Source organism: Scyliorhinus torazame, chromosome 1 (genome assembly GCF_047496885.1).
Source record: "Scyliorhinus torazame isolate Kashiwa2021f chromosome 1, sScyTor2.1, whole genome shotgun sequence".
NCBI lineage: Eukaryota > Metazoa > Chordata > Chondrichthyes > Carcharhiniformes > Scyliorhinidae > Scyliorhinus > Scyliorhinus torazame.
The window spans coordinates 394,295,085-394,321,649 of NC_092707.1; the positions used below are offsets into that span (position 1 = coordinate 394,295,085).

Consider the following 26,565-nt stretch of genomic DNA (forward strand, 5'->3'; position numbering starts at 1 on the left):
TCGTCATCAAGAGGCTGGAGACACAAGTTCAAATCCCACCACAACGGCTGGAGGAATTTAAAATCAATTAATAAGTCTGAAATATCAAGCTTGTCTCAATAATGGTGACCATGACAACTATTACTTTTTGTGGTCAAAGCCCATCTGTTTCATTAATGTTCCTTTTGGGAAGGAAATCTGCCGTCCTTACCTGGTCTGGCCTACTGGTGACTCCAGAGCCACAACTAATGTGGTTGACTCTCACTGAAATCGCCCTCTGAATGCTCCGCGCCTGGGCCCAGGTGTGAGGATTGGCCACATAATAAAAGTATTGAATCGAGTAAATTAATTAAGGATAACTGCTTTGAAGGTGGCCATTCAGCCCATCGTACCTGTGATAGCTCTTTGACAGAACTATTTAATTCGTCCTCGCTCACTCATTCTTTTCTCGTGGTCCTGCAATATTTTCCTCGTCAAGTATTTATCCAATTCCTTTTTGAAGGTTACTGTTGAATCTGCGCCCACCTCCCTTTCAGAAAACGCAATCAGACCAGATAAAGAAAATTCTCCTTGCCGCCCCTCCGGCCCGTTGCCGATTATTTTAAATCTGTGTCCTTTGGTGACCCGCCGCCCTCCCTGCCAATGAAAAGAGTACCTCTCTATTTTCTCAAATAAAACTCCCTGTTTTGTCCTGAATGTCTCCGCGTATTAGTGGGTGGATACGGGGGATAGGGGGCGGCAGCCGTTTGCACGGCTGCCTCACAGCGCCAGGGACCAGGATTCAATTCCAGCCTTGGGTGAATGTGTGGAATCATAGAATCCCTACAGTGAAGAAGGAGGCCATTCGGCCCATCAGGTGCACACCGACCCGCGGAAAGAGCATCCTACCCAGTCCCCCACCCTACCCCGCAACCCCTAGGGGCAATTCAGCACGGCCAATCCACCTCACCTGCACATCTTGGGAGTGTGGGAGGAAACCGGAGCACCCGGAGGAAACCCACGCAGACACGAGGAGAACGTGCAGGCTCCTCACAGACGGGGCTGGTCACGCTAAAATTGCTCCGCAGTGTCCAGGGGTGTGCAGGTTTGGTGGGGTTACGGGGATAGGTTGGGGGAGAGGGACTTGGTAGGGGTCAGTGCAGGCTCGATGGGCTGAATGGCTTCCTTCTGCACTGTAGGTATCCTATGGATTCTATGGGTAACTGGCTGTATTCAGCAGGTAAAAGGCAGGTATGGAGGTGGGGCCAGGAACAAATCCAGAAAGTTGCGCAGAGGTCAGCTCCCTGACGCATTCCCACACGCGAGCGATAGTGCCAGTGCCGGGGTCACCCTGGCAGGGGATACTCACTAGCAGAGGCAACTATATAATTAACTCAAATAACGGCCCATTTTGTGGCAGGTTGGGGCCACTGCTGGGATCTTGAGCTCGTCCTCGGAATCAGCTGACCAGCGACATCCTGGAGGCCCCTCCCAGCAGGAAGCTGGAAGGTCATCAGGGTGTTATCTTATTTGCCCCACAAAGGGGTTGCAAATGTCAGAAGCCCACAGCCTCAGCCATAGCCTTTCCTGTCTACAATGATGGCCCTTTGAGCTGTAGATCCTCCACATTTTAACATGTTTCTAAAGCTTCCAAGGGACCTTCCATTTTGGACGCCCTCGTGTCCCCTACCGGCTTCAGCATTGTCCACCTTTGTTGGGGGGGCCGCCAGTGCTACAAGCCCTCTGATTGGGCCTTGCACCATGGGAACCAGTCCGCCATCCTTAATTGGATGGCTAACATGGAGAGGTCGCCTCCCTTTGAGATTCCAACTGCCGGCACGCCTCCGACCCATGCAGCTTGACTCCGAGGAATGATCCTGACAGGACCCTAAACGTTCAGCCCAATGTTTTCTAATGACACATCCTACACACATGATGGGCAATCATTCCCCTGCGCCATTTTGAAGTCTTTGACCTTTGACTCCTCTTTCTCAGCAGGTTGGTCTGGGCACCAGGAATTAACCCCTTTTGAATGTTTCTGGCAGGTGACGGCAGAGGGGATGCATGCAAGGACGACTTTGACAACGACAGCATCCCGGACATTTACGACGTGTGTCCTGAGAACAACGCCATCAGCCACACCGACCTGAGGAAATTCCAGATGGTCCACCTGGATCCAAAGGGGACGACGCAGATCGATCCTAACTGGGTGGTGCGTAACCAGGGCAAGGAGCTGCTGCAGACAGCCAACTCTGACCCTGGTCTAGCCGTTGGTAAGCAATAATGAGGAGCCAGTCTGAGGTGCTTCAGGTGCCTGGGCCCCATGTCAGTGGACATCGAGGCTTGAGGCCTACTTGGTGCCTAATTAACCTCGTGGCTAGCAAAGTAGCTGACATTGTGAGTGGAAAGTTTTGTAGTATCAATCGCGCCAAGGTTGTGGAGGTATCAGAGCTCAGACCAATTAAGGGTGCTTCTCATGATCTAGTTGCTATTCCTGAACTGTGCACCAATCACTCAGCAACCATTAGCAACAGGCACTGGAGGAGACGCCTAGCATAAATCTGTCTCCTGGGCAGTTTTGGTTTTCTCCTACGACCCTTCGCTCCCCCCAACAGCCTATAAGCTTTTCTCCTAATGCAGCAGGAGTCTTTAAAAGGTTCATCATTTCTTGGGACTGTGTCCCATTTCCAATAAGCACCCTGCGCAGATCCCCACCCACCCCCAGCACACATGAGTATTTTCGAGTTTAAGCTGCGCTGAGCTGTAGACACAGTTCAATATGTTAATGAGACACCCTTGTATTTTGGGATGTGGTTGATATCTTCAGACCAACAACCTCCCAGGGCAGCACGACCCGAATAGTGTTACTGGGCTCAGTCTGTGAGAGCTCACTGATGGGGGTTAGGAACTCTCCGACACATCTCAGAGTGAAAATCCTGGAACACCTCATCCCTCTCCCCCAAATATCCAACAACACTATGGGAGCAACTTCACCGCATGTACTGCAGCCGTTCAAAAAGATCTCCCACCACCGCCACCCCCTCCAGGGAAGGACAATAAATGCCACACGCCCAGAACGAGTAAACAAAGTGTCACCCGTCACCCATTTCAAATGAATACATTGAGATGACCTGTTCTGCCTTTTGCATTGCGATTGTACCTGAGGGGAAATATCTCCCTTGATAATCCGCAGGCTTCGATCAGTTCAATGCTATCGACTTCAGCGGAACATTCTATGTCAACACGGACCGAGACGACGACTACGCCGGGTTTGTCTTTGGCTACCAGTCCAGCAGTCGGTTTTACGTGGTGATGTGGAAGCAGGTCACCCAGACCTACTGGGAAGAGAAGCCCTCCAAGGCCCATGGTTACGCCGGCGTTTCCCTTAAGGTGGTGAACTCCACCACAGGCCGGGGAGAGCACCTGCGGAATGCGCTCTGGCACACCGGGAACACCCGTGGACAGGTAAGCACTGCCCAGTTACAACCAGCTGGCTGCCACCTTCAGATCTTCCTGTCTCTTTACTCACCAGCACTGCATGGGTAAAGGGTCACGTTACACAGGATATACAGCACTGAAGCAGCTCGAGCTGTTGGGGAGAGTTTAAACTAATGTGGCAGGGGGATGAGAACCAATGCAGGAAGTTGGAAGGTAGTAAAACAGGGACAGGGACAGAAACAAAAGGCAGTAAGGGGGAAAGTGTAAGGCAGAGAAGCCATAGTCAAAAATCAAAAAGGGCGACAGTACAAGGTACAGTGACTGAGGGGAGCTCAGTGAATAGGACCAGGAATACTAAAAGGAATAAAACGGGAAGTAAAAACATTAATGGTAAGCGACGCGGCAGGTTGTTACATGAAGATATGGGTTCAACAACAAGGAAAATTAGGAGAAAAGGTAAGAGGAAATATAACTTAGGAGAGGTTACTGATCGAGGTGTTAAGATTCAGAACAGAGGTAAAAAAGCCAACATAAGTGTACTTTACCAGAATGCTCGTAGTATTCGGAATAAGGTAAATGAGTTGATTGTGCAAATCATCGTGAATGATTATGATTTAGTGGCCATTACTGAAACATGGTTAAAGGATGGTCACGACTGGGAGTTAAATATCCCAGGGTATCAAACTATTCGGAAGGACAGAGTGGATGGTAAGGGAGGTGGTGTAGCTCTGTTATTTGAGGATGACATCCGGGCAATAGTAAAAATGAAAAAAAAATGAAAATCGCTTATTGTCATAAGTAGGCTTCAAATGAAGTTACTGTGAAAAGCCCCTAGTTGCCACATTCCGGCGCCTGTTCGGGGAGGCTGGTACTGGAATTGAACCGTGCTGCTGGCCTGCCTTGATCTGCTTTAAAAGACAGCTATTTAGCCCAGTGTGCTAAACCAGGGATGATATTGGTGCTATGGAGGATAAGGTTGAATCCATTTGGGTGGAAATCAGGAATAGTAAGGCGAAAAAGTCACTGATAGGAGTAGTCTATAGGCCACCAAATGGTAACATTATGGTGGGGCACGCAGTAAACAAAGAAATAACTGATGGATGTAGAAATGGTACAGCAGTTATCATGGGGGATTTTAATCTACATGTCGATTGGTTTAACCAGGTCGGTCAAGGCAGCCTTGAGGTGGAGTTTATAGGATGTATCCGCGATAGTTTCTTAGAACAGTATGTAATGGAACCTACGAGGGAGCAAGCGGTCCTAGATCTGGTCCTGTGTAATGAGACAGGATTGATTCAGGATCTCATAGTTAGGGATCCTCTCGGAAGGAGCGATCACAATATGGTGGAATTTAAAATACAGATGGAGGGTGAGAAGGTAAAATCAAACACTAGTGTTTTGTGCTTAAACAAAGGAGATTACAATGGGATGAGAGCAGAACTAGCTAAGGTAGACTGGGAGCAAAGACTTTATGGTGAAACGGTTGAGGAACAGTGGAGAACCTTCCAAGCGATTTTTCACAGTGCTCAGCAAAGGTTTATACCAACAAAAAGGAAGGACGGTAGAAAGAGGGAAAATCGACTGTGGATATCTAAGGAAATAAGGAAGCGTATCAAATTGAAGGAAAAAGCATACAAAGTAGCAAAGATTAGTGGGAGACTAGAGGACCGGGAAATCTTTAGGGGGCAACAGAAAGCTGCTAAAAAAGCTATAAAGAAGAGTAAGATAGATTACGAGAGTAAACTTGCTCAGAATATAAAAACAGGCAGTAAAAGTTTCTACAAATATATAAAACAAAAAAGAGTGGCTTAGGTAAATATTGGTCCTTTCGAGGATGAGAAGGGAGATTTAATAATGGGAGATGAGGAAATGGCTGAGGAACTGAACAGGTTTTTTGGGTCGGTCTCCACAGTGGAAGACACAAATAACATGCCAGTGACTGATGGAAATGAGGCTATGACAGGTGAGGACCTTGAGAGGATTGTTATCACTAAGGAGGTAGTGATGGGCAAGCTAATGGGGCTAAAGGTAGACAAGTCTCCTGGCCCTGATGGAATGCATCCCAGAGTGCTAAAAGGGATGGCTAGGGAAATTGCAAATGCACTAGTGATAATTTACCAAAATTCACTAGACTCTGGGGTGGTCCCGGCGGATTGGAAATTAGCAAATGTAACACCACTGTTTAAAAAAGGAGGTAGGCAGAAAGCGGGTAATTATAGGCCAGTGAGCCTAACTTCGGTAGTAGGGAAGATGCTGGAATCTATCATCAAGGAAGAAATAGCGAGGAATCTGGATGGAAATTGTCCCATTGGGCAGACGCAGCATGGGTTCGTAAAGGGCAGGTCATGCCTAACTAATTTAGTGGAATTTTTTGAGGACATTACCAGTGCGGTAGATAACGGGGAGCCAATGGATGTGGTATATCTGGATTTCCAGAAAGCCTTTGACAAGGTGCCACACAAAAGGTTGCTGCATAAGATAAAGATGCATGGCATTAAGCGGAAAGTAGTAGCATGGATAGAGGATTGGTTAATTAATAGAAAGCAAAGAGTGGGGATTAATGGGTGTTTCACTGGTTGGCAATCAGTAGCTAGTGGTGTCTCTCAGGGATCAGTGTTGGGCCGACAATTGTTCACAATTTACATAGATGATTTGGAGTTGGGGACCAAGGGCAATGTTTCCAAGTTTGCAGACGACACTAAGATGAGTGGTAAAGCAAAAAGTGCAGAGGATACTGGAAGTCTGCAGAGGGATTTGGATAGGCTAAGTGAATGGGCTAGGGTCTGGCAGATGGAATACAGTGTTGACAAATGTGTGGTTATCCATTTTGGCAGGAATAACAGCAAAAGGGATTATTATTTAAATGATAAAGTATTAAAACATGCTGCTGTGCAGAGAGGCATGAGTCGCAAAAAGTTGGTTTACAGGTGCAACAGGTGATGAAGAAGGCAAATTGAATTTTGTCCTTCATTGCTGGAGGGATGGAGTTTAAGACTAGGGAGGTTATGCTGCAATTGTATAAGGTGTTAGTGAGGCCACACCTGGAGTATTGTGTTCAGTTTTGGTCTCCATACTTGAGAAAGGACGTACTGGCACTGGAGGGTGTGCAGAGGAGATTCACTAGGTTAATCCCAGATCTGAAGGGGTTGGATTACGAGGAGAGGTTGAGTAGACTGGGACTGTACTCGTTGGAATTTAGGGGGGATCTTATAGAAAAATATAAAATTATGAAGGCAATAGATAGGATAGATGCGGGCAGGTTGTTTCCACTGGCAGGTGAAAGCAGAACTAGGGGGCATAGCCTCAAAATAAGGGGAAGTAGATTTAGGACTGAGTTTAGGAGGAACCTCTTTACCCAAAGGGTTGTGAACCTATGGAATTCCTTGCCCAGTGAAGCAGTAGAGGCTCCTTCATTAAATGTTTTTAATGAAGTGAATGGGCTAGGGTTCCCTTCATAATTTTATATGTTTCTATAAGAGACCCCCACATCCTCCTAGATTCCAGCGAGTACAGTCCCAGTCACCTCAACCTCACCTCGTAATCCAACCCCCTCAACTCTGGGATGTCTTTGCTGGTGTTAATGGTTCTCTTACCTTACGCCAATCACTTACGTCAACATGTCCTTTTGTTCTTTTTCTTTAAAGCCATCTCTGCTATTCACCTCACCCACTCCATGATTGAGTACCACATTTTAACCACACGTTTCGTTGATGTTTCTCCTGAATTCCCCATTGGGTTTATTATAGATTTATTGGAACATAGAACATAAAGTGCAAAAGGAGGCCATTCGGCCCATTGAGTCTGCACCGACCCACTTAAACCCTCACTTCTACCCTATCCCCGGAACCCAATAGCCCCTCCTAACCTTTGTTTTGGACACTAAGGGCAATTTATCATGGTCAATCCACCTAACCTGCACGCCTTTGGACTGTGGGAGGAAACCGGAGCACCCGGAGGAAACCCACGCACACACTGGGAGAACGTGCAGACTCCGCACAGACAGTGACCCAGCGGGGAATCAAACCTGGGACCCTGGCGCTGTGAAGCCACACTGCTAGCTACTTGTGCCCCTTAGTGTTACATCCACCCAATCAATCCTATTACCAGGTCATCCATCAGCCTTAGTTTTACTGGAGAAATTGAGCACGGGGTTTGTGGCGGGGTGGGGGGGGGGGTGGGGGACCACTTCCCCAGCTTTTCCCTGCATATCATTTTGGAATCTTCCAATTCCCTTTTGAAAGCCTCAATTGAATCTGCCTCCTCCACACTCAGAGGCAATCCTAACCACTCGCTGTGTGAAAAGGTCCCCCCTCGTACTCCTGTATCTTCTTTCGCAAATCACCTTAAAATCTCTGCCCACTGGTTCGCAACCCTTCTACCAGTGGAAACAGTTTCTCCCTGTTGGCTCTGTCTAGATGCTCCTGTGATTTTTGAAGACCTCTATAAAATCTACTCTGAGGAGGACACTGTCAGAGCTTCTCCAATCGATCCGCGTAGCTGAAGTTTCTCATTCCTGCCGCCATTATCATAATTATTTTCTGCACCCACTGTAAAGAGCTCACATCCTTCCTAGTGTAGTGCCCAGAATTGGACACATTAGTCTAGTTGTTTATAAAGGCTCCCAATAACCTCTTTGCTTTTGTGCTGATGCCACTCTTTATAAACCCAGCCTCCTGTGCACCTTATCACTTCCTTTCTCAGTCTGCCCTGCCCCTTCAACAATCTCTGCACATGTAACCCCCATTCTCCTCTGTTCCTGAACCCCCTTTAGAATTATACCCATTATTATATATTGCCTCTTCTCATTCTTTCTGTCAAAATGTATCACGTCACATTTCCCTCCCCATTCCATCAGCCTATCTATGCCCTCTTGAGGTCCAACATCTCAGAGAATTCCGACAGCAGAAAGAGGCCATTCGGCCCATCGAGCCTGCACCGACCCTATGAAAGAGTACCCTACCTAGGCCCACACCTCCACCCTATGCCCGTAACCCAGTAACTCCATCAAACCTTTTTGGACACTAAGGGGTCATTTAGCATGGCCGATCCACCTAACCTGCACATCTTTGGACTGTGGGAGGAAACCGGAGCACCCGGACGAAACCCACGCTGACACAGGGAGAATGTGCAAACTCCACCCAGACAGTCACCCAAGTCTATGTCATTAATATGGACCAAAACAAGCAGTGATCCTAGTCTGGCCCTTGGAGGAACCACTGTAACCCTTCCTCCAGCCCGAAAAAGAACCATTCACCATTACTCACTTCTTCCTGTCACTCGGCCAACTTTCTTCCACGGGCTTCAATCTTTCTGGCAAACCTGTTACCTGGTACTTTACCTTCTGGAAGTCCATGTACACCACATCAACTACATTACCCTCATCAACCCTCTCTGTGACCTCATCAAAAAACTCCAGCAAGTTAGCTAAACATGGTTTACCTTTATTAAATCTGTGCTGGCTTTCTTTTACTAATTCACAATGATATTTAGGACCAGGCCACCGTGGGGGCACCTCCCAGGGCCAGATCCCCCCGCGCCCCCCCGAGAACCCCGGAGGCCGCCTGCGCCGCCATGCCCTGCCGGTAAGGACCTACTCCAATTTACGCCGGCGGGACTGGCAAAAAACGGGCGATCCTTAGGCCCATCGCAGGTCCCCGCCATTCTCCGAGGCGGGCGACGCGACTCACACCAGGGCGATTTTTGGGGGGCCGGAGAATTCGGAGGACGGCGGGGGCGGGATTCACGCCGACCCCCGGCGATTCTCCAACCCGGCGAGGGGGCCGGAGAAACCCGCCCCATGTGTAGATCAGCCAGGTGAACAGTAGTTCACGCTCGAAGGGCTGCATGGTCTCCGCTTTTCCTGTGCAGACTGGCCTGCCTTGAGTAAGTGTCGGAGTCCACCCAAGATGAGAGGAAATGCCATTGATTTAGGCGACTGACTGTCTTTCATTTGATGTTGGCATCGCTGGCAAGGCCAGTATTTATTGCCCATCCCTAAGTGCTCTTGAATGGCTGGCTCACTCGGCCATATCATAGTCATTCACATTGCTGTGGATCTGGAGTCACATGTAGGCCAGGCGGCAGATTTCCTCCGCTAAAGGATATTGGTTAACCAGGTGGGTTTTTAATAACAGACACTGCTGCTAGCTACCTTTATAGTCCAGGTTTTTGTCAATTGAGATTAACTTCCATCAGCTACTTCCATGGTGGGATTTGAACACATGTCACCAGAGCACTAGCCTGGGTCTCTGGTCCAGTGACATTACCATTAAGCTACCGTCTTCCCTGAAGAAATGACCCATATAGAGACTTGGTGGAGAGACATGTCTGTACATGATGGTTGCAGTGAATTGAGTTTGGCTTTTTCTATATGAGAGGGAGAGAATGGGGAAATTGCAGCCAAGGGCAGTTGGATCCTCTTGGCTAGTGCCTGTATCGGGTTCAAATGTGACTTTATTGGGCTGACTACTGACTGGCTAATTCCGAGCTTTTCGTCTCAGTTAAGAGACATTGTCCAATGATAGGTGCATTTGAAATGAAAAGAGAACGTGCTCAGCAGGTTTGTCAGCACCTGTGATGGGAGAAACAGAAACAGAGTTTGTGTTGCAAGTCCAATCTGAATTATGTTCGGAACTTCAGAAATAGATACATCTTTGTGCATCTCCCTTCAACTCAGATTGTCAAGAGCTGTTGTGATTGTGCTCCCGTCCTGTGACACCAGCACGAGGTGTCCCATCCCCACAGTGACCCAGTCCAAGGGCGGAGAGGTTCGAGGGTGCGAGTGAAATGGGTCCCATGGTGCGTGCTCAATACAGACCTGTCTCTGGTCCCATTCGCCCATCACCATCCCTCCAGATCTCTACGCTCCTCTAATTCTCCCCTCTTGATTTTAATTGCATCACCATAGGCTGCCATGGCTTTGGCTGCCTAAACCCCAAGCATTGGAGTCTCCTCCCTAAACCTCCACCTCTCTCTGACTCTCGCTCTCTTCTCCTTAGAGAATCACCTTAAAGCCGACCTCTCACTAAGTTTTTGATCACCGGTCTATAAAATGCCTAATGAAATTCTGTGTCAAATTCTTCTTTGATAACGCGTCTGTCAAGACTTCCGGGGATGTTGTACTGTGTTCTAACTGCTGCGTAGATGGAAATTGTTTTTGTTGTCACTTGGGCACGTGTACACAAAAAAGGTGTTTGTACGGGCAAACCTTCTGTTTTAAAACCGCAACCAAAAAAGGAAGATATTTTACCATCGTGCTTTCATTGAACAAAGCTGATAATGAGCCATTGGCCACAGAGCGGGTACAGGAGGTGATTGCGGGCAGAACTAATTGGCATATCTATCTGAACAAACACACGGCCAGTCATTGAATAGAACTTTCCTACGAAGTAACTTAAAGCCAAGCTGACTGTAAGGGCACAGATCCACCATAGTAATTTAATCCGAGGTTGCCGCCCATTTGGTGCAGAGGGATCTGGGTGTCCTGATACATGAATCATAAAAAGTCAGTATGCGGGTATAACCCGTGATTGGGAAGTAGGGAGGCAAACGGAATCCTGGTGCTTAATGCAAGGTTAATGGAATATATTAGCAGGTAAGTGTTGCCATAGCTGGAAAGGGCCTTAGTTAGACCGTGTCTGGATTACTGTGTTCAGTTAAGGGGGGGCGATTCTCCGAGCCCTGCGCCGGGCCGGACAATCGGCGCAACCGCCCCACGACGCCCTGACGCTGGCGCGCGATTCTCCGAGGTGCGGAGAATCGGCGCCATTTGCGCCGGCGCGTTTGCCGCGGCGCCGGCCGCTGGAATCGGCGGGGCCGCTGATTCTCCGGCCCGGATGGGCCGAGCGGCCGCGCCGATACGACAGAGTCCCGCCGGCGCCGTTCACCCCTGGTCGCTGCCGGCGGGAACTCTGCGCGAACGGTCAGGGTGCGGCCTGTGGGGGGGGCCGTGGCTCCTTCACCGGGAGGGGGGGCCTCTGATGGGGTCTGGCCCGCGATCGGGGCCCACCGATCGGCGGGCCGGCCTCTCCCCCCCGGGCCTACTTTGTTGCGCGGCCAGGCCCCTGAACACCAACGCCATGTTGAGTCAGGGCCGGCGCGCTAAAGAAGTCCCCCACGCATGCGCAGGTTGGCGCGGCGCCCATTTGGCGTCGCGAAAGGAGGCTGGAGCGGTGTGAACCGCTCCAGCGCCGTGCTGGCCCATTGTGGGGGCTAGAATCGGTGGTACCCGGGCCCGGTTCGCACCGTCGTGAAATGCGACGGCGTTCACGACAGCGCAAACACTTGGGTTCCATATTGGAGAATCGCTCCCATGGTCTCCTTGCTTCAGCATGGATATAAATAGCTGGTTTAGCTCAGTGGGCTAGATAGCTGGTTTATAATGCAGAACAAGGCCAGCAGCGCGGGTTCAAATCCTGTCCGGCTGAGAATTCTGAATGTTCCCTCTGTGTACCCGAACAGGCGCCGGAATGTGGCAACTAGGGGCTTTTCACAGTAACTTCGCACTTATTTATTTAATTGTATCAGAACCAATTCGGAGAAGATTCACTCGAGTGATAAGAAAAGATTGAGCAGGTCGGGCCTATAGTTTAGAAGAATGAGAGGTGATCCTTTTGAAACATAAGATCCTGAGGGGCACTGTGGCGCAGTGGTTAGCACTGCTGCCTACGGTGCTGAGGACCCGGGGTTGATCCCGGCCTCGGGTCACGGTCTGTGTGGAGTTTGCACATTCTCCCCGTGTCTGCGTGGGTCTCAGCCCCACAACCCAAAGATGTGCAGGGTAGGTGGATTGGCCATGCTAAATTGTTCCTCAGTGTCAAAATGGTTGGGTGGGGTTACTGGGATGGGGTGGAGGTGTGGGCTTAAGTAGGGTGCTCTTTCCAAGGGCTGCCGCAGACTCGATGGGCCAAATGGCCTCCTTCTGGATTGTAAATTCTATGATTTCCCCAGAGAGCAGTTGGAGGCTGGTTCATTGAATATATTCAAGGCTGAGTTCGACAAATTCTTTGATCGACCAGTGAGTCGAGGGTGGTAGGGGAACAGGTTGGAAAGTGGAGCTGACGCCACGGTCAGATCAATCTTGATCCCCTCGGATGGCGGAGCTGGTCAGAAGGGCCAAATAGCCGACTCCTGCTCCAAATTATCGTGCTCATTTCTAGTTACGGTGAGAGTTACGCACAGAGTGTGGAATTGGGGCCCACTCTTCAGCCAGACTGGCTCAGGAGGGGCCAGTTCCCTCGACAAATTGGATTTTTTACGACAAGCCAGCAGATGTCATGACCATTCATCTGGTGCCAATCCACAAGTTACCACATGTCCTGAACGCACCAGCACACATTGGCAATCGGGGTGGGACTTGAACTCGCGGCAGTTGCGCTCCCATAAACATTGGGCTCGCCTGGCCCCGTTTCAACCCACAATCTGTGCTGAGCTAGCTGATCCCAGCTGGAATGGCCTCCCCCTGATTCAGCCCAGATTTGGGATTTATTGTGCCAGTGATGATGGAGAGCAAGTGCCTGAGGTTGCGCGTCAGATATGGGTAGGGTAGGACTGTCTGTGATTGATTTTTGTTCCTGGATTATTATGGGACAGGGAACCAAGTCAAGTAAATAAAGGTACAGACCATCCGTGATCTAAAACAATGGCGGTGAAGTGGAAGGTGTGTTAACATCAAAGAAAGTGCACCTGAACCGCAGGTCGGGGATGCTGAGGTGCGATGTTTTGCCAACCAAGTTATTTGCACTGGAGACATGGATATCGCACAAAGAGGCTATTGCTAAGCTGACCGCATTCGGGATGTGGGCATGTAGGAGAATGTTCCCCAGGCCCTCCATGGACAGAAAGACTAATGAGTGGGCAGCACGGTAGCACAGTGGTTAGCACTGTGGCTTCACAGGGCAAGGGACCCAGGTTCAATTCCCCACTGGGTCACTGTCTGTGCGGAGTCTGCACGTTCTCCCCGTGTCTGCGTGGGTTTCCTCCGGGTGCTCCGGTTTCCTCCCACAGTCCAAAGGTGTGCAGGTTAGGTGGATTGGCCATGATAAATTGCCCTTAGTGTCCAAAAGGTTAGCAGCGGTTATTGGGTTACGGGTATAGGGTGGAAGTGAGGGCTTAAGTGGGTCGGTGCAGACTCGATGGGCCGAATGGCCTCCTGCTGCACTGTATGTTCTATGTAATGCTGGAAACGGCTGGAGGAAAGAGGAAATTAGTCCCGTAGGTTTTTATATGAAGAGCATTATAATTTATCTCAATTTGTAATTACTCAATTATCTGACTTCAAATTACCCCAATAAAACCAATTTGGTTCAGCCATAAGCTGAGGCGTATCCAACGGCAACTTAAAAGAGATAGGGTGGGATTTTCCAGACCCTCCCACAGGTGGGATTTTCCGATCCCACCGATGTCAACGGGGATTTGAATGGCTCGCCGCATCTGCTGCGGAAAGCGGGGGGGCGGGGGGGGGGGGGGTGCGAAAAATCCCGGACATGCTTTATTTTAGAAGGAAAAGGTATAGTTCCCAACACAAAACAGACTTTACAGCTTCACGTAGGTGATAAGTCAACCTTTTGGGAAGAATTTGCCACCAATTCTTTATGAACTTTGTGAACCTCAGCCACTTTGGTGCAAATGCATTTCCTGCGGGAAAGTCTCCATTGACGTTAATGTGAATCTGTTAATGTTTCAGGTACGAACATTATGGCATGACCCCAAGAATATTGGCTGGAAGGATTACACTGCCTACAGGTGGCACTTAATCCATCGACCCAAAACAGGTTTCATCAGGTAAGCAGCACATTATACCAACACTGCTGGTCGGGAACTGGGGCGAAGGTAACTGAATTACGGAAAAATTGTATGTACGCCCAGGACATTTCCTCCTCTGGGTAAATAGTGCACACAGATCGCATAGCGGCAGACGCTTGGGGAAGTTACATTATGCTGGAATGGGAGAGACTTGGGCTGGTCCATTCTTATTTTCTTTGTTGGCTGGTTAAAAGTCTTGCCGGGAAGAATGAGAGAGGGGATTTTGCTAAAATAATATCAGAGATAAGAGACTGCAGTTACATGGACAGACTTGAGCAAAGTGGCATAATGACGGGTTTTGAGAGGGTAAATCGAGGAGACCTAATCTCACAAGCCCATTGGCTGACAATCAGAGAGGACAGTTTGGATGACCAAGGAACGGCTCGTGAGGACCTGAAATGCCTTCGCAGAATTGACGATGGCTGCAGAATCCACGATTGCTGGCAAAGGGAAGCGGAATAGATATTTTGAAAATGAAAAGAGTTAAAAGAAATAGAACCATAGAATTCCCACAGAGCTGAAGGAGGCCATTCGGCCCATCGAGTCTGCACCGTCTTTTCGAAAGAGCACCCCACCCAGGTCCACTCCCCCGGCCCGATCCCCATGATCCCACCTAACCTGCACATCTTTGGACAATAAGGGGGATTTCAGCATGGCCAATCCACCTAAACTGCACAGCTTTGGACTGTGATGGGAAACCGTAGCAACCGGAAGAAACCCACGCAGACACGGGGAGAACATACAGACTCTACAGTCGCCCAAAGCTGGAATTGAACCTGTGTTCCTGGCGCTATGGGGCTACGGCGATAACCACAATGCCAGCGTGCCGTCCCAGGGCAGATGAATGGGCATGGGTGGGTAGCTTTGGAACAAGTTCCATTTCAAAGGAACAACATTTTTAAACTATGGTGTAGCAATGTGTGATTATAATAGCAATTGTATTTATAAAGAAACATCCCAAAGTATTTCACAGGAACATTATAAAATAAAGTATCACACCGAGATACACAAGGCGGCATCTAGTCCGGTGACCAAAAACTTTGTCAGAGGTAGGTTTTAAGGAGAGTTAGGGAGGTGTAGGGAGGGAATTTCAGAGCACGGTGCCTCGGCAAATGAAGGCCCGGCTGTCAGTGGTGGAGCGATTATAATCAGGAATGCTCATGAGGCCGGAATTAAAGGAGCGCAGGGTTGTGGGTGCTGGAGGAGATTGCAGAGATTGGGAGGGGTGAGACCCTGGAGGGTTTGAAAACAGGGATGTAAACTTTCAAATCAAGATGTTGATTGACTAAAAGTCAATTCAGGCCAGTGAGCACAGGAGTGATGGGGTGGATGAGATTTGGCTGCAAGTTAAGACATGGGCAGCAGGGTTTAGGATGACCTCAGGTTTTTGGAGGTTTGAATGTGGGAGATCAGCCAGGAGACCATTGGAATAGTCGATACCGGAGGCAACAAAGGCATGAAGGAGGGTTTAAGCAGCAGGTGAGCTGACACACGGGACAAGTCAGGTGATGTTACTGAGGTGGAAATAGACGGTCTTAGCGATGGTCCAAATGTGAGGTTGGAAGTTCATTTCAGGATTGTCATGATATGCATTCACACACATAATATACAGACAAGCAGCTAATGGACACAGAGAACAGGATATGACCAATAAGCAGGCAGGACACTCAGGGGTGAGATCTGACTATAAAAGACACGAGGCACTCACACTCTGCCTCTTTCCACTGATGAACACCTGGAGAGTCAATCAAGGGTGTTGTTACAATCTCACACCTCCACCTGGTTCAGTCAGACAGAGTAACCAGGCAGAGAGTTGAACTCACAGAGAACTGTGCTAACTGTGCTATTAGTCCAATAAACCTGATTGAACTAACTTCAAGGTCTGGAGTATCTTTCTGATCTAAACTGCATCCAGTTGCAGCCAGTGTTAGACCAGTGTACCTAACACGACAAGGATCAACTGTGACACCAAGGTTGCAAACTGATTGGCTTAATCTCAGACTGTAGCCAGTGAGAGAGATGTACATATAAGTGACTGTACTGCAGTGGGTTAGCCCTGTTGCCGCACGGCGCCGAGGTCCCAGGTTCGATCCCGGCCCCAGGTCTCTGTCCATGTGGAGTTTGCACATTCTCCCCGTGTTTGCGTGGGTTTCACCCCCACAACCCAAAGAGGTGGGTGGATTGGCCACGCTAAATTGCTCCTTAATTGGAAAAAATGAATTGGGTACTCTAAATTTAAAAAATAAATAAGTGACTATACTTCTTTCGTCAACAAACACCTGGCACAGTCATATGAAATTCTTCTGCTGTAGTCTTAACAGAGGTGCTCAGCTATTGATTTTAACTAGGTTGACATCTCTATTGAAATAGTGGACAGAGGAATTTCATAGGAATGCACTAAATCCCTTCATATCACAGCACTGGTTCAAGGCCAAAATAGCCAAGGTGAAAGGTGAAAGTTTCAGTCTGCGTCCAGAAAATAGACCAGATGAACTATTACTATTAGATTAAAAAGTGTTTGGAAAGCTAAAACAGTTCAACAAAAAGTAAGTAATGTGAAGCACAAAGTAAAATTATTTTCCTTCCCCCTTTAAGATGATCCTTAAGATCCACTTCTGTGCCAAGCTTTAGACTAATGTCTCAGTGTGTGGCTCGATGTCAGTTCTTGCTCAATAACACTCCCGCGAGGCACCTTGGGGCAGCTTATTGTTAAAGGTATTATATAAATCCCAAGTCGTCATTTTTGCTGAAGCCTTCACAAGCCACTCTGACACATGACTCGCAAACGAGACCGAGGGAGTGATCCTCGTGTGTGGGCAGTTTCCTGATTTCCTGTAGAAAAATTACCAATAAATATTTAATACTTTAGCAACGCGAGGAAGCCAGCGGTTGTAGACTGAAGATTTATTGAACTATATACAATATTCTGCCCACAGCCGTAACTCTCTCCCAGTCCAGTCCTTGCTGGGGGAATTGAGCACGCCAGGCCCTGCCTGGGCCGGCTTTCACGTGTAGTCTTTTAACGAGCTCCAGCTGGGTGGCCTCCGCCAAATCTGCTCCCAATAAGCCACTCAGTTATTTTCAATAACAGTGCTTATCACCGCCTTCTCAAGGGCAATTAGGGATGGGTAATAACTGCCGGTCTTGCCAGATGATGCCCACATTCCCTGAATGAATAAGAAGATGAACTGTAATTGAGGTAAAGGCCATTTGGTGTCACCATTAAGATAGCGGCATGTGTGATGCCATTTCAATACATTATGGGGGTGAATGTTTTTTAAATATGTGTCCTCAGTGGACTAGTCATTGCCAACAGCTCGCTCTCTGAGTGTTGTGATTCCATTTAGTTCATCAGCAATATAACCTAAATCTGAACCCAAACTACAAAAACTAGAAACCAACAGTAAAGAGAAACCCCGGAAGGTTGTCTGCAGGCTCATACATAAAATAATAATCTTTATTGTCACAGGTAGGCTTACATCAACACTGCAATGAAGTTACTGTGAAAAGCCCCTAGTCCCTATATTCCGGCACCTGTTTGGGTACACAGAGGGAGAATTCAGAATGTCCAGTTCACCTCACAGCACGTCTTTCGGGACTTGTGGGAGGAAACCGGAGCACCCGGAGGAAACCCGCGCAGACACGGGGGAGAACGTGCAGACTCCGCGGTGACCCAAGCCGAGAATCGAACCTGGGTCCCTGCCGCTGTGAAGCAACAGTGCTAACCACTGTGCTACCGTGCTGCTGATACTGTTTATCAGTATCTGTAAACAGTGGGGATGACAATGATAAATATTTCCCTTGTCTGCATCTTAAGATGGTGAAGAGCAAACCTTCTCTTTAAAAGAAAAGCAAAATTAAAAGCGAGTACACTTCACTTTAAATACTGCCCTCAGTATGCTGACATACTCATTTTTCTTGGGATGTGGGCCAGCATTCGTTGCCCATCCCTAATTGCCCTTCAACTGAGTGGCTTGCTGGGCCACTTCAGTGGAAGCAGTTAAGAGTCAATCGCATTGCTGTGTAGGTCTGGAGTCATATGTAGGCCAGACCGGGTAAGGACAGCAGATTTCCCACCCTGAAGGACATCAGTGAACCAGATGGGTTTTTACAGCAGCTCATCGTTAGACTTTGAGGGCGGGATTCTCCGACCCCCCCGCCCCCCCCGCCCCCCGCCAGTTCGGAGAATCGCCGGGGGTCGGCGTGAATCCCACCCCCGCCGTCCTCCAAATTCCCCGGCCCCCCATAAATCGGCCCTGCGTGAGTCGCACCGCCCGTCTCGGAGAATGGCGGGTACCGGCGCGGCTCAGTGGGCCCCGGCGCTGCCGAATTCTCCGGCCCGCGATGGGCCGAAGTCCCGCCCGTCTTTTGCCAGTCCCGCCGGCGTAAATTGGAGTAGTTTCTTACCGGCGGGACCTGGTGGCGCAGGCGGCCTCCGGGGTTCTTGGGAGGGGGGGCGCGGGGGGATCTGGCCCCGGGAGGTGCCCCCCCGATGGCCTGGCTCGCGATCGGGGCCCACCGATCCGCGGGCGGGCCTGTGCTGTGGGGGCACTCTATCCTTCCGCACCGGAGGCTGTACCGGTCCGCCATTCCCGGTGCGGAAACAAAGCCCTCTGCGCATGCGCGGGAATGACGCCAGCACGCCCGGTGCTCCCGCGCATGGGCCAACTCGCGACGACTGGCAGAGGCCCTTCGGCGCCAGCTGGCGTGGCGCCAAGCCCCTTTCCCGCCGGCCTGCTGGGCGCAAACCACTCCGGGGCCGGCCTAGCCCCTGAAAGTGCGGAGCATTCCGCACCTTTGGGACGGCCCGACGCCGGAGTGATCCACGCCACTCCGTCCCGCCGGAGTTGCCTGCCCCACCGATTACGGACGAATCCCGCCCCAATTCCAGATTTTGTTTTAATTGAATTCGAATTTCACCAACGGCCCAGTTGGATTTGAACTCGGGACTCCAGAGAATTACCCTGGGTCTCTGGATTACTAATAGGGCAGCACGGTAGCATAGTGGTTAGCACAGTTGCTTCACAGCTCCAGGGTCTCGGGTTCGATTCCCGGCTTGGGTCACTGTCTGTGCGGAGTCTGCACGTTCTTCCCGTGTGTGCGTGGATTTCCTCCGGGTGATCCGGTTTCCTCCCACAGTCCAAAGATGTGCGGGTTAGGTCGATTGGCCATGATAAATTGCCCTTAGTGTCCAAAAAGGTTAAGTGGGGTTACTGGGTTACAGGGATAGGGTGGAAGTGTGGGCTTGGGTAGGGTGATCTTTCCAAGGGCCGGTGCAGACTCGATGGGCCGAGTGGCCTCCTTCAGCACTGTAAATTATTTGAATACGACTACGCCACCACCTATCCTTTTGAGATACGTGAGTTAGAGAGAGAGGGACATCTACATCGAACATAAATAGTCTAGTTCTCTGTCACGCATTCTCTACAGACTCCGTCTTGATGCAGCTACATCTATGCTCCATCTACACACACTTGCTGACATTTGAACTCTGTTTCAGATTGTTTTTGACATTTTGTAAGTGTCGTTGTGGTGGGATTCTCAATTCTGTTTCTGTGTCTGCAGGGTGGTAGTTTATGAAGGAAAGCAAATCATGGCTGATTCTGGCCCAATCTACGATAAGACGTTAGCCGGCGGACGATTAGGGCTCTTTGTCTTCTCCCAGGAGGCCCTCTACTTCTCTGACCTCAAGTATGAGTGTCGAGGTAAGCCTGCCCTACCCTTTGTCTCCGCATGTCCATATTGTAATCCGTAACATGCACAGGGCATCGCATATCCCTCGAATTATGGCACCAATCACAATAGTTGGCTCAATGTAGGTATAGAATCATGGAATCCCTACAGTTCAGAAACAGGCCATTCGGCCCATCACGTCTGCACCGACCCTCTGAAAAAGCCCTCTGCCCACATCCACAGCCCCGCCCACCCCACACTATCCCCATTACCTCACCTGCATATCCCTGGATACTAAGGGGCAACCATTACAGGTGCACCACAGACAGCATCCTGTGTGGCTGCAACACAGACAGGTATGGCAACTGCTCGGCCCAGGACCGCAAGAAACTTCAGAGTCGTGAACATCGCCCAGTCCATCACACAAACCTGCCTGCCAGCCATTGACTCTGTCTACACCTCCCGCTGCCTGGGGAAAGCGGGCAGCATAATCAAAGACCCCTCCCACCCGGCCTACTCACTCTTCCATCTGGCAGAAGATACAAAGTCTGAGAACACGCACGAACAGACTCAAAAACAGCTTCTTCCCCACTGTCACCAGACTCCTAAATGACCCTCTTATGGACTGATCTGATTAATACTACACTCCTGTGTGCTTCACCCAATACCGGTGCCTATGTATTTATATTGTGCACCTTGTGTTGCCCTATTCCGTATTTTCTTTCCATGTACTAAATGATCTGATTGAGCTGCACGCAGAACAATACTTTTCACTGTTACCTCGGTACACGTGACAAATCCAATCCAATCCAATGGCCAGTTTCAGATTTTATAAATTTAGAATACCCAATTCATTTACTTTTCCAATTAAGGGGCAATTTAGCATGGCCAATCCACCTAACCTGCACATCTTTAGACTGTGGGAGGAAACCGGAGCACCCGGAGGAAACCCACGCACACACGGGGAGAACTTGTAAACTCCACACAGTCACCCAGGAATTGAAACTGGGTCCCTGGTGCTGAGAGGCAGCAGTGCTAACCACTGTGTCTCCCCGCCGCCCTGAGCTGGGGCTTCCGGTCTTGCCTGGGGTGGGAATGGGCGCGAACGGGACTGGAGAATTTGGAGTGCAGCCAAAAAGTCCATTGACTAGAAAACGGGACTAGAAATCCCATCAATGGTGTTCGCAGTAGCACTGTCTTGTCACAATGGTTGAAGCAACCTGGACTAAGTTGGAAGAAATTTTTTTGCAGTCTATTTACATTAGATAAATGTACATATACATATTACATTTACGCTGTAATGAATTTTACTTCTATATGTTTTCATATATATGTGTAGTAATGTAAATATGTAATGTGAAAGATTGCAAACAAATAAATGCCCCTCAGTCATTCAGCTGTCCTATGGCTGTGATCCAGAGAATAATTTCATCACAATGTTTAACATAGGAACAGGAGGAGACCACTCAATCTCTAGAACCCGTTTTGCCCCCATTCAGTGAGATCCTGACTGGTCTGTGACCAAGCCCCCAGATACCCATCTTTGATCCTTATCCCTTAACACATTCGATCACAAAAATCTCAGTTTTAAAATAAACAGTTGAGGAAGAGAGTTCCAAACCTCTACAACCCTTTACATTGTTTCCTAATTTTACTCCTGAAGTGTCTGGGCCCCGAACACGAATATAAAGGTTCAACCACATTTATATTAAATTAAAAGTAAAGCCGCACCCACTGCGTACGACACGGGTGTCCCAGCCCGGGACTAACAGGAACTCCCGGTCTGCGTCTGGGACGGTGTTTAAATTGGCTCGATAGCGAGTCCCATCTGGAAGGGTCTCAGCCCGTTACCATGGGAACTCGCACTCCACAAACCCCAGAGGCAGATCAGCGAGTGACCCCTCGTGGTCCTCCTGAGGGTTATCGCACCTTGGAACCCAGGTACCATTTTGATGGATCCAGGTTGCATTCCCTCCAAGGTCAATGTATCTCTCCTCAGACGTGGTGCTCAGAGCTGCTCACAGTACACGAGGTGTGGTCTAACTGGGGCGAAACATACCCATCCCTTCCTGTCACATGATTTGACCTTTGATTGGATTGGCAGCTAGGCTTAAGAACCTTCTAACTGTCCGTGCCACATTCCAACAATCATTGCATGACCTAAAGAGTAATTATATAACAGCATTTCATTGGGAGTGTGCCAATCAACGTCCGTGTTATATGCGCATGCGCGGTTGCAGCTGCCTTGTTCCGGTTAAATGCCACGCATTGGGAAAAGAATGTTCATGGGGTAACAACTAACTTTTACTGAGAACATTAGTCACACTGGTCAGTTCTGATGATTCAGCATTGGTCCTCGGAGCTCCTTGATTCTAATAGAAGGCCTCTGTTATGCTCCAGGCTTGTTTACTCACATGGGTCACTACACTATAACACGCATGTTACATATAGCAGTGAATTCAGCAGAGCCACTTACCTCAGCACGGATTCCCCGTCGGTGGGATTCTCTGCTTCCCCAGCAGCGTACTCACACCCGGGAATTTCCCGATGGCGTGGGGATGGCCACAATGGGAATCCCCATTGGCCGGCGGCTAGGTCAGAGATCCTGCTGCCGCGTCGCGCCAGAAAACGGGTCTGGCGGGACGGAGAATCCTGCCCATGGAGTTTTACAGCAAAGAATCCCATTTACCCATTCACTTCTCCCTCCAGAAGCACATCCAGTTGTCCCTTGGACCCGTTAATACAGCTCACTTCGATGGCTATCCCGCTCACGCAGTCCGCACTGCCGGAGAACCCTGAGGCCTTCCCTGTCGGCTGGTTTAAGCCACATCAGGCAGCGCAGATATCAAGTAAAACCTGCTGAGGGAACCTGAGGAAAAGCATATCCAATCTGCCAAAACGTCCGCAGCCATCTAAGAGTGGGCGCAAATTTTTCCTTTCGGGGGCATGGGCATTGCTGAAAAAAGCGACATGCTGTCAAAACTTTTCACTTGCACTCATCAGGCCAGGCGCAAGAGTGCCAAATTTCAAAGGGAGCAACTATTTACACGGCACGGTTGGTTGGGGAAGAACGCAGCAGAGAACTATCGCCCGGGCATTTTTGAATGTAACAAAAGTGTGGGGAGTGGGGGCGGGGGAGACAATAGTTATAAAAGTCCCGGCCTCCAAACAGAAAGAATTTAGACGTAACGTCTCTTTTTTTTTTCTCCCTCCCCCCGGCAGATAACTGAGTACCTCGCCTGCAGCGCGCCTCGTGGGACCCTTGAACATGCTGCGCAGCCCTCGGGTCACCTCAGTCCGACTGGCGGAGTCCCGATTCCCGCCCACTCTTTTCTCGCTGGCTTCCTGAGTGTAACCTCTGACCCTCACCCTTCCCCCTCCCCTGCCCCTCCTCCCTCAGCCAACACCCGCCTTTGGCCGACTGTGGTGACTCGCTCTCAGCTCTGTGCACCGGCTCTCTGGACAGCAGGGCAGAAATGTGGCGACGGGGATGCTGAATCGGCCGGAACTCAAACAAGTCCCAGCTACCCGTGACTATACCTGCGTGGAGGGATTAGTGATCACTTAACAAACTTATCGTGCTGCAGTGTAAGCCTGCCGTTACTATTTTTCTAATAAGGCTGTTGTCAAGGAAACCGAGCAGTGGACTGTTTTTTTTTTAAATGAGACAGCTGATTTAACAATGTTTTTTTAAAAAAAATGACACCTTCTGGGATACATTAATGAATTACAAAAAAAAATGTTTTAAAACCACTTTGTTTACAACTTTTTCTATCACATTTTGTTGTGTGTATATAGAAGCTTTTCAGCTCTTGATAGTACAGGATGGCACATCTATCGCAGCAATGGTGTACGAATCCTATAAACACTCTCTTATGTACCATTTAATCGATTAACTGACAGACCAGTCAATTCCTTTCTCCCAACTGAGAAATGGCTATGACTGGTATTCGGGTAGGGCCGAGGGACAAAGTAAACCGCAAACCAATAATGTATGGGCTTAATCTGAATATATGTAGATGTGTATCTATATATATTCTATATATCGTATATCATTTTTGTTCTTTTTTTTTTTACACACATTGCAGTCTTTCAATGTTAGTAACGGCTATATAAAATTATTTCTGACTTGAGAAGCAACCAACTCCTTCCTCATGTGATCCCTCTCCTCCCTCTCTCCTTCCCCTCCCTCTCTCCCTCAATCCACCTCCCTCCCTTTTTTTTGGACGAGGAACATCGGTGTGGTTCCACAAGTCATCGCAAAGTGCGACCGTCTTTCCAGGAATGAGAGACCCAAGTTTGCAGAGGGCGAGGGGGCAAAAAAAGATGTGAATATTTAGATTGTATCATATTTTGCTATTTAATTTATTTATGGTTTTATTCTCTCTCTCTCCTCCCCCCCCCCCACCCTTTTCTTTCTTTAAAAAAAATGTTTGTGGGAATCAGTGAATTTTGCCAAAGATTGTAAATAATTTATTTATTTGTTTACACTGAAGCAATATCGAAATTTGAAAGAGGAACTTGGCCGACAAACCCTAGTCTATATTTTTTTGATTAATATTAGGCAAATAAACTATCAAAAAAAGGCTGAAACAGTGTTCTGTGAGTTAAACCAATTTGTGTTTATACGCCATATTTGTTAATTAAATCAATTTGCTCTACCTTGTTTCCTTTTAAACTGTAAATAGCTCTGGTATTCTGTATAGCAGGAGAGGCCAAGGCTTTTGGCCTGGCCTGGATGTTCCCTTCAGTACCGTACAGCCCCCTCAAGACACCTACAACATTTAAATCAACCTCTCCATTAATCTGCTCTGTACCTGAAATGCAACAAAAACCCCTTTTTCCTAATGGCCCAACCTCACCAGCCCGCCCCACTTCTTCCTGGCAAATTCAGGCTGGGCAAGCCTGCCATTGTCGAGCGTGCCCTGTTGGACCAGGCCTCGCAGCCTGCACGTTGGGTCAAAGGTCACCGTTGGGCCGCCCCCGTTGCCGGCGGCAGTCAACTCCCGCATCTTTTGTCGCTCCACTCCAGTGGTATTTTGTTACCTCAAATGCTTCACAATGTATATGGGAATATCCCCCGCCCCCCCCCCCTCCTTTAGAACTGCAGGATAACTGTGTTGCTTGATCCAAAATCTTGCCACGTCGATGCATGCGTTCACATTGTATAGCTGTTGAGTACTGCAGAATGATTTGATTTCCTTTACTGGGTTTTGACCCTTGTCGTGTTTGTTGTGTTATTTTTTAAATGTATAAATATATATATAAGCACACTCGAGTTTAGCACATTAACTGTACATAGCTAAAGAGTGCAGTTTGCCAATGAAGCATTCAATAAAATTACTCAGCTTTATGTTTCAACATTCTTGTATCAGAGTTGCAGCAGATGTGTGCAAGAAATTACTGTGGCTTCAGCGGCCCCGTCCTGAACAAGGATACGGTCAAAAAAGCTGATACACCAAACTGGAGCCAATCAGCAGTTTTTCCTCTCTGATACTGACAGCATGCCTCTGTGATTGGGCTAATCATCCAGAGTATGGTGGAGGAAAACATTGACAAACGCTAGCAACTGTGTCAAAGGCCTTAAGAGAAAAGACTCAAATTGAATTTATGTAGCAACTTGAGGATGCCCAAAGGCGCTTAACAGCCTTTGTACTTTTCAAGTGTAGCCACAAATGCAGCCAATTTGCACACAGAGCAGTCCTTCAAACAGCAACTTGGTAACAACCAGGTCATTTGTTGTAACCATGGAGCTTGAGGCCAAGTATTGGCCAGGACATTAAGAGAACTACCCCACATTTCTTCGAAATAGTGCCATTGGATCTTTTGTATCTACAGACGGTCCTCAGGTATCTATGACACAATTGGTTCCTAAAAACTGTGTCGAAAGCCAAAACGTCATAAGTCAGAACCGCTTTCCCCTTAGGAACAATGGTGGATTGATTCCTGAACCAAGGCTGCAAATAGCTTGTGGGGTGCCTGCCAATGTTAAGTGCTCTCAACTCTTGTCCTGTCGAGGTGACTGCTGATGCCTGCACGCCTTAGTACAAGTTCTTCGGTTAGTGTGAGGGATATGACGGTCAGTAGCCTGCTTAATTGTCTGACTCTGAGTGCATGTTAGGCAATAAGTTGACCACTGTCGCAACTATTGTGCCAACGAAAGCCTGACAGGATAAACTCGCTCCCAACCTAATAAAGACGATTCGACTGAATAAAGATGTTACAGTGGCTGGAGTGACATTATCCAGTCGGACAGACAGGTGGTGCAGAACGTTGACGGGTACGTACAGATGTGCTGGCATGGAGTCGTAAAGTCAAAACTGCCGTTGTAAAGGCGAAACGGGTTGTCAATTTATAAATAACCGGAACGCTGTTTGTCGTAACTCATCTGCCATAAAGTTGAGGACTGTCTGTATTTAGAGGGTAAATAGCGCCTGAGTTGAACATTTCATCTGAAAGATAACAGGTGCTATTTTCTGGACATGCCCAAATCGGTGACTTGACGAGGTCGTTGAATCTCTCGCCAGATTCACAATGCTTGGAATTCAGCTCCCCAGGGATGAAAAATATTCCAAGTGTGGGCTTGACCGGGTAGAAACTCCCCAAGTCCGAAAACAACGACCAAGGGCATGATCTAACCAAAAGAAAATAGTCTGTTTTCGGCAGGATTAGCAAGCGCCGGGGACCACCCTG

The 26,565-nt window shown here is 48.7% G+C and overlaps 1 protein-coding gene across 1 annotated transcript in view; it reads left to right on the plus strand.

Moving 5' to 3' along the window:
* thbs2a (thrombospondin 2a) overlaps positions 1–25,233 on the plus strand; it is an 85,018-nt gene extending 59,785 nt beyond the window's left edge. Inside the window, exons 18-22 of the mRNA XM_072513149.1 lie at positions 2,004–2,231; positions 3,152–3,423; positions 14,081–14,178; positions 19,765–19,904; positions 23,095–25,233. Coding sequence (XP_072369250.1) covers positions 2,004–2,231; positions 3,152–3,423; positions 14,081–14,178; positions 19,765–19,904; positions 23,095–23,102 — 746 coding nt within the window. The 3' untranslated portion in view covers positions 23,103–25,233. The remainder of the gene's footprint in view (positions 1–2,003; positions 2,232–3,151; positions 3,424–14,080; positions 14,179–19,764; positions 19,905–23,094) is intronic.
* Positions 25,234–26,565: the final 1,332 nt, after the last annotated feature.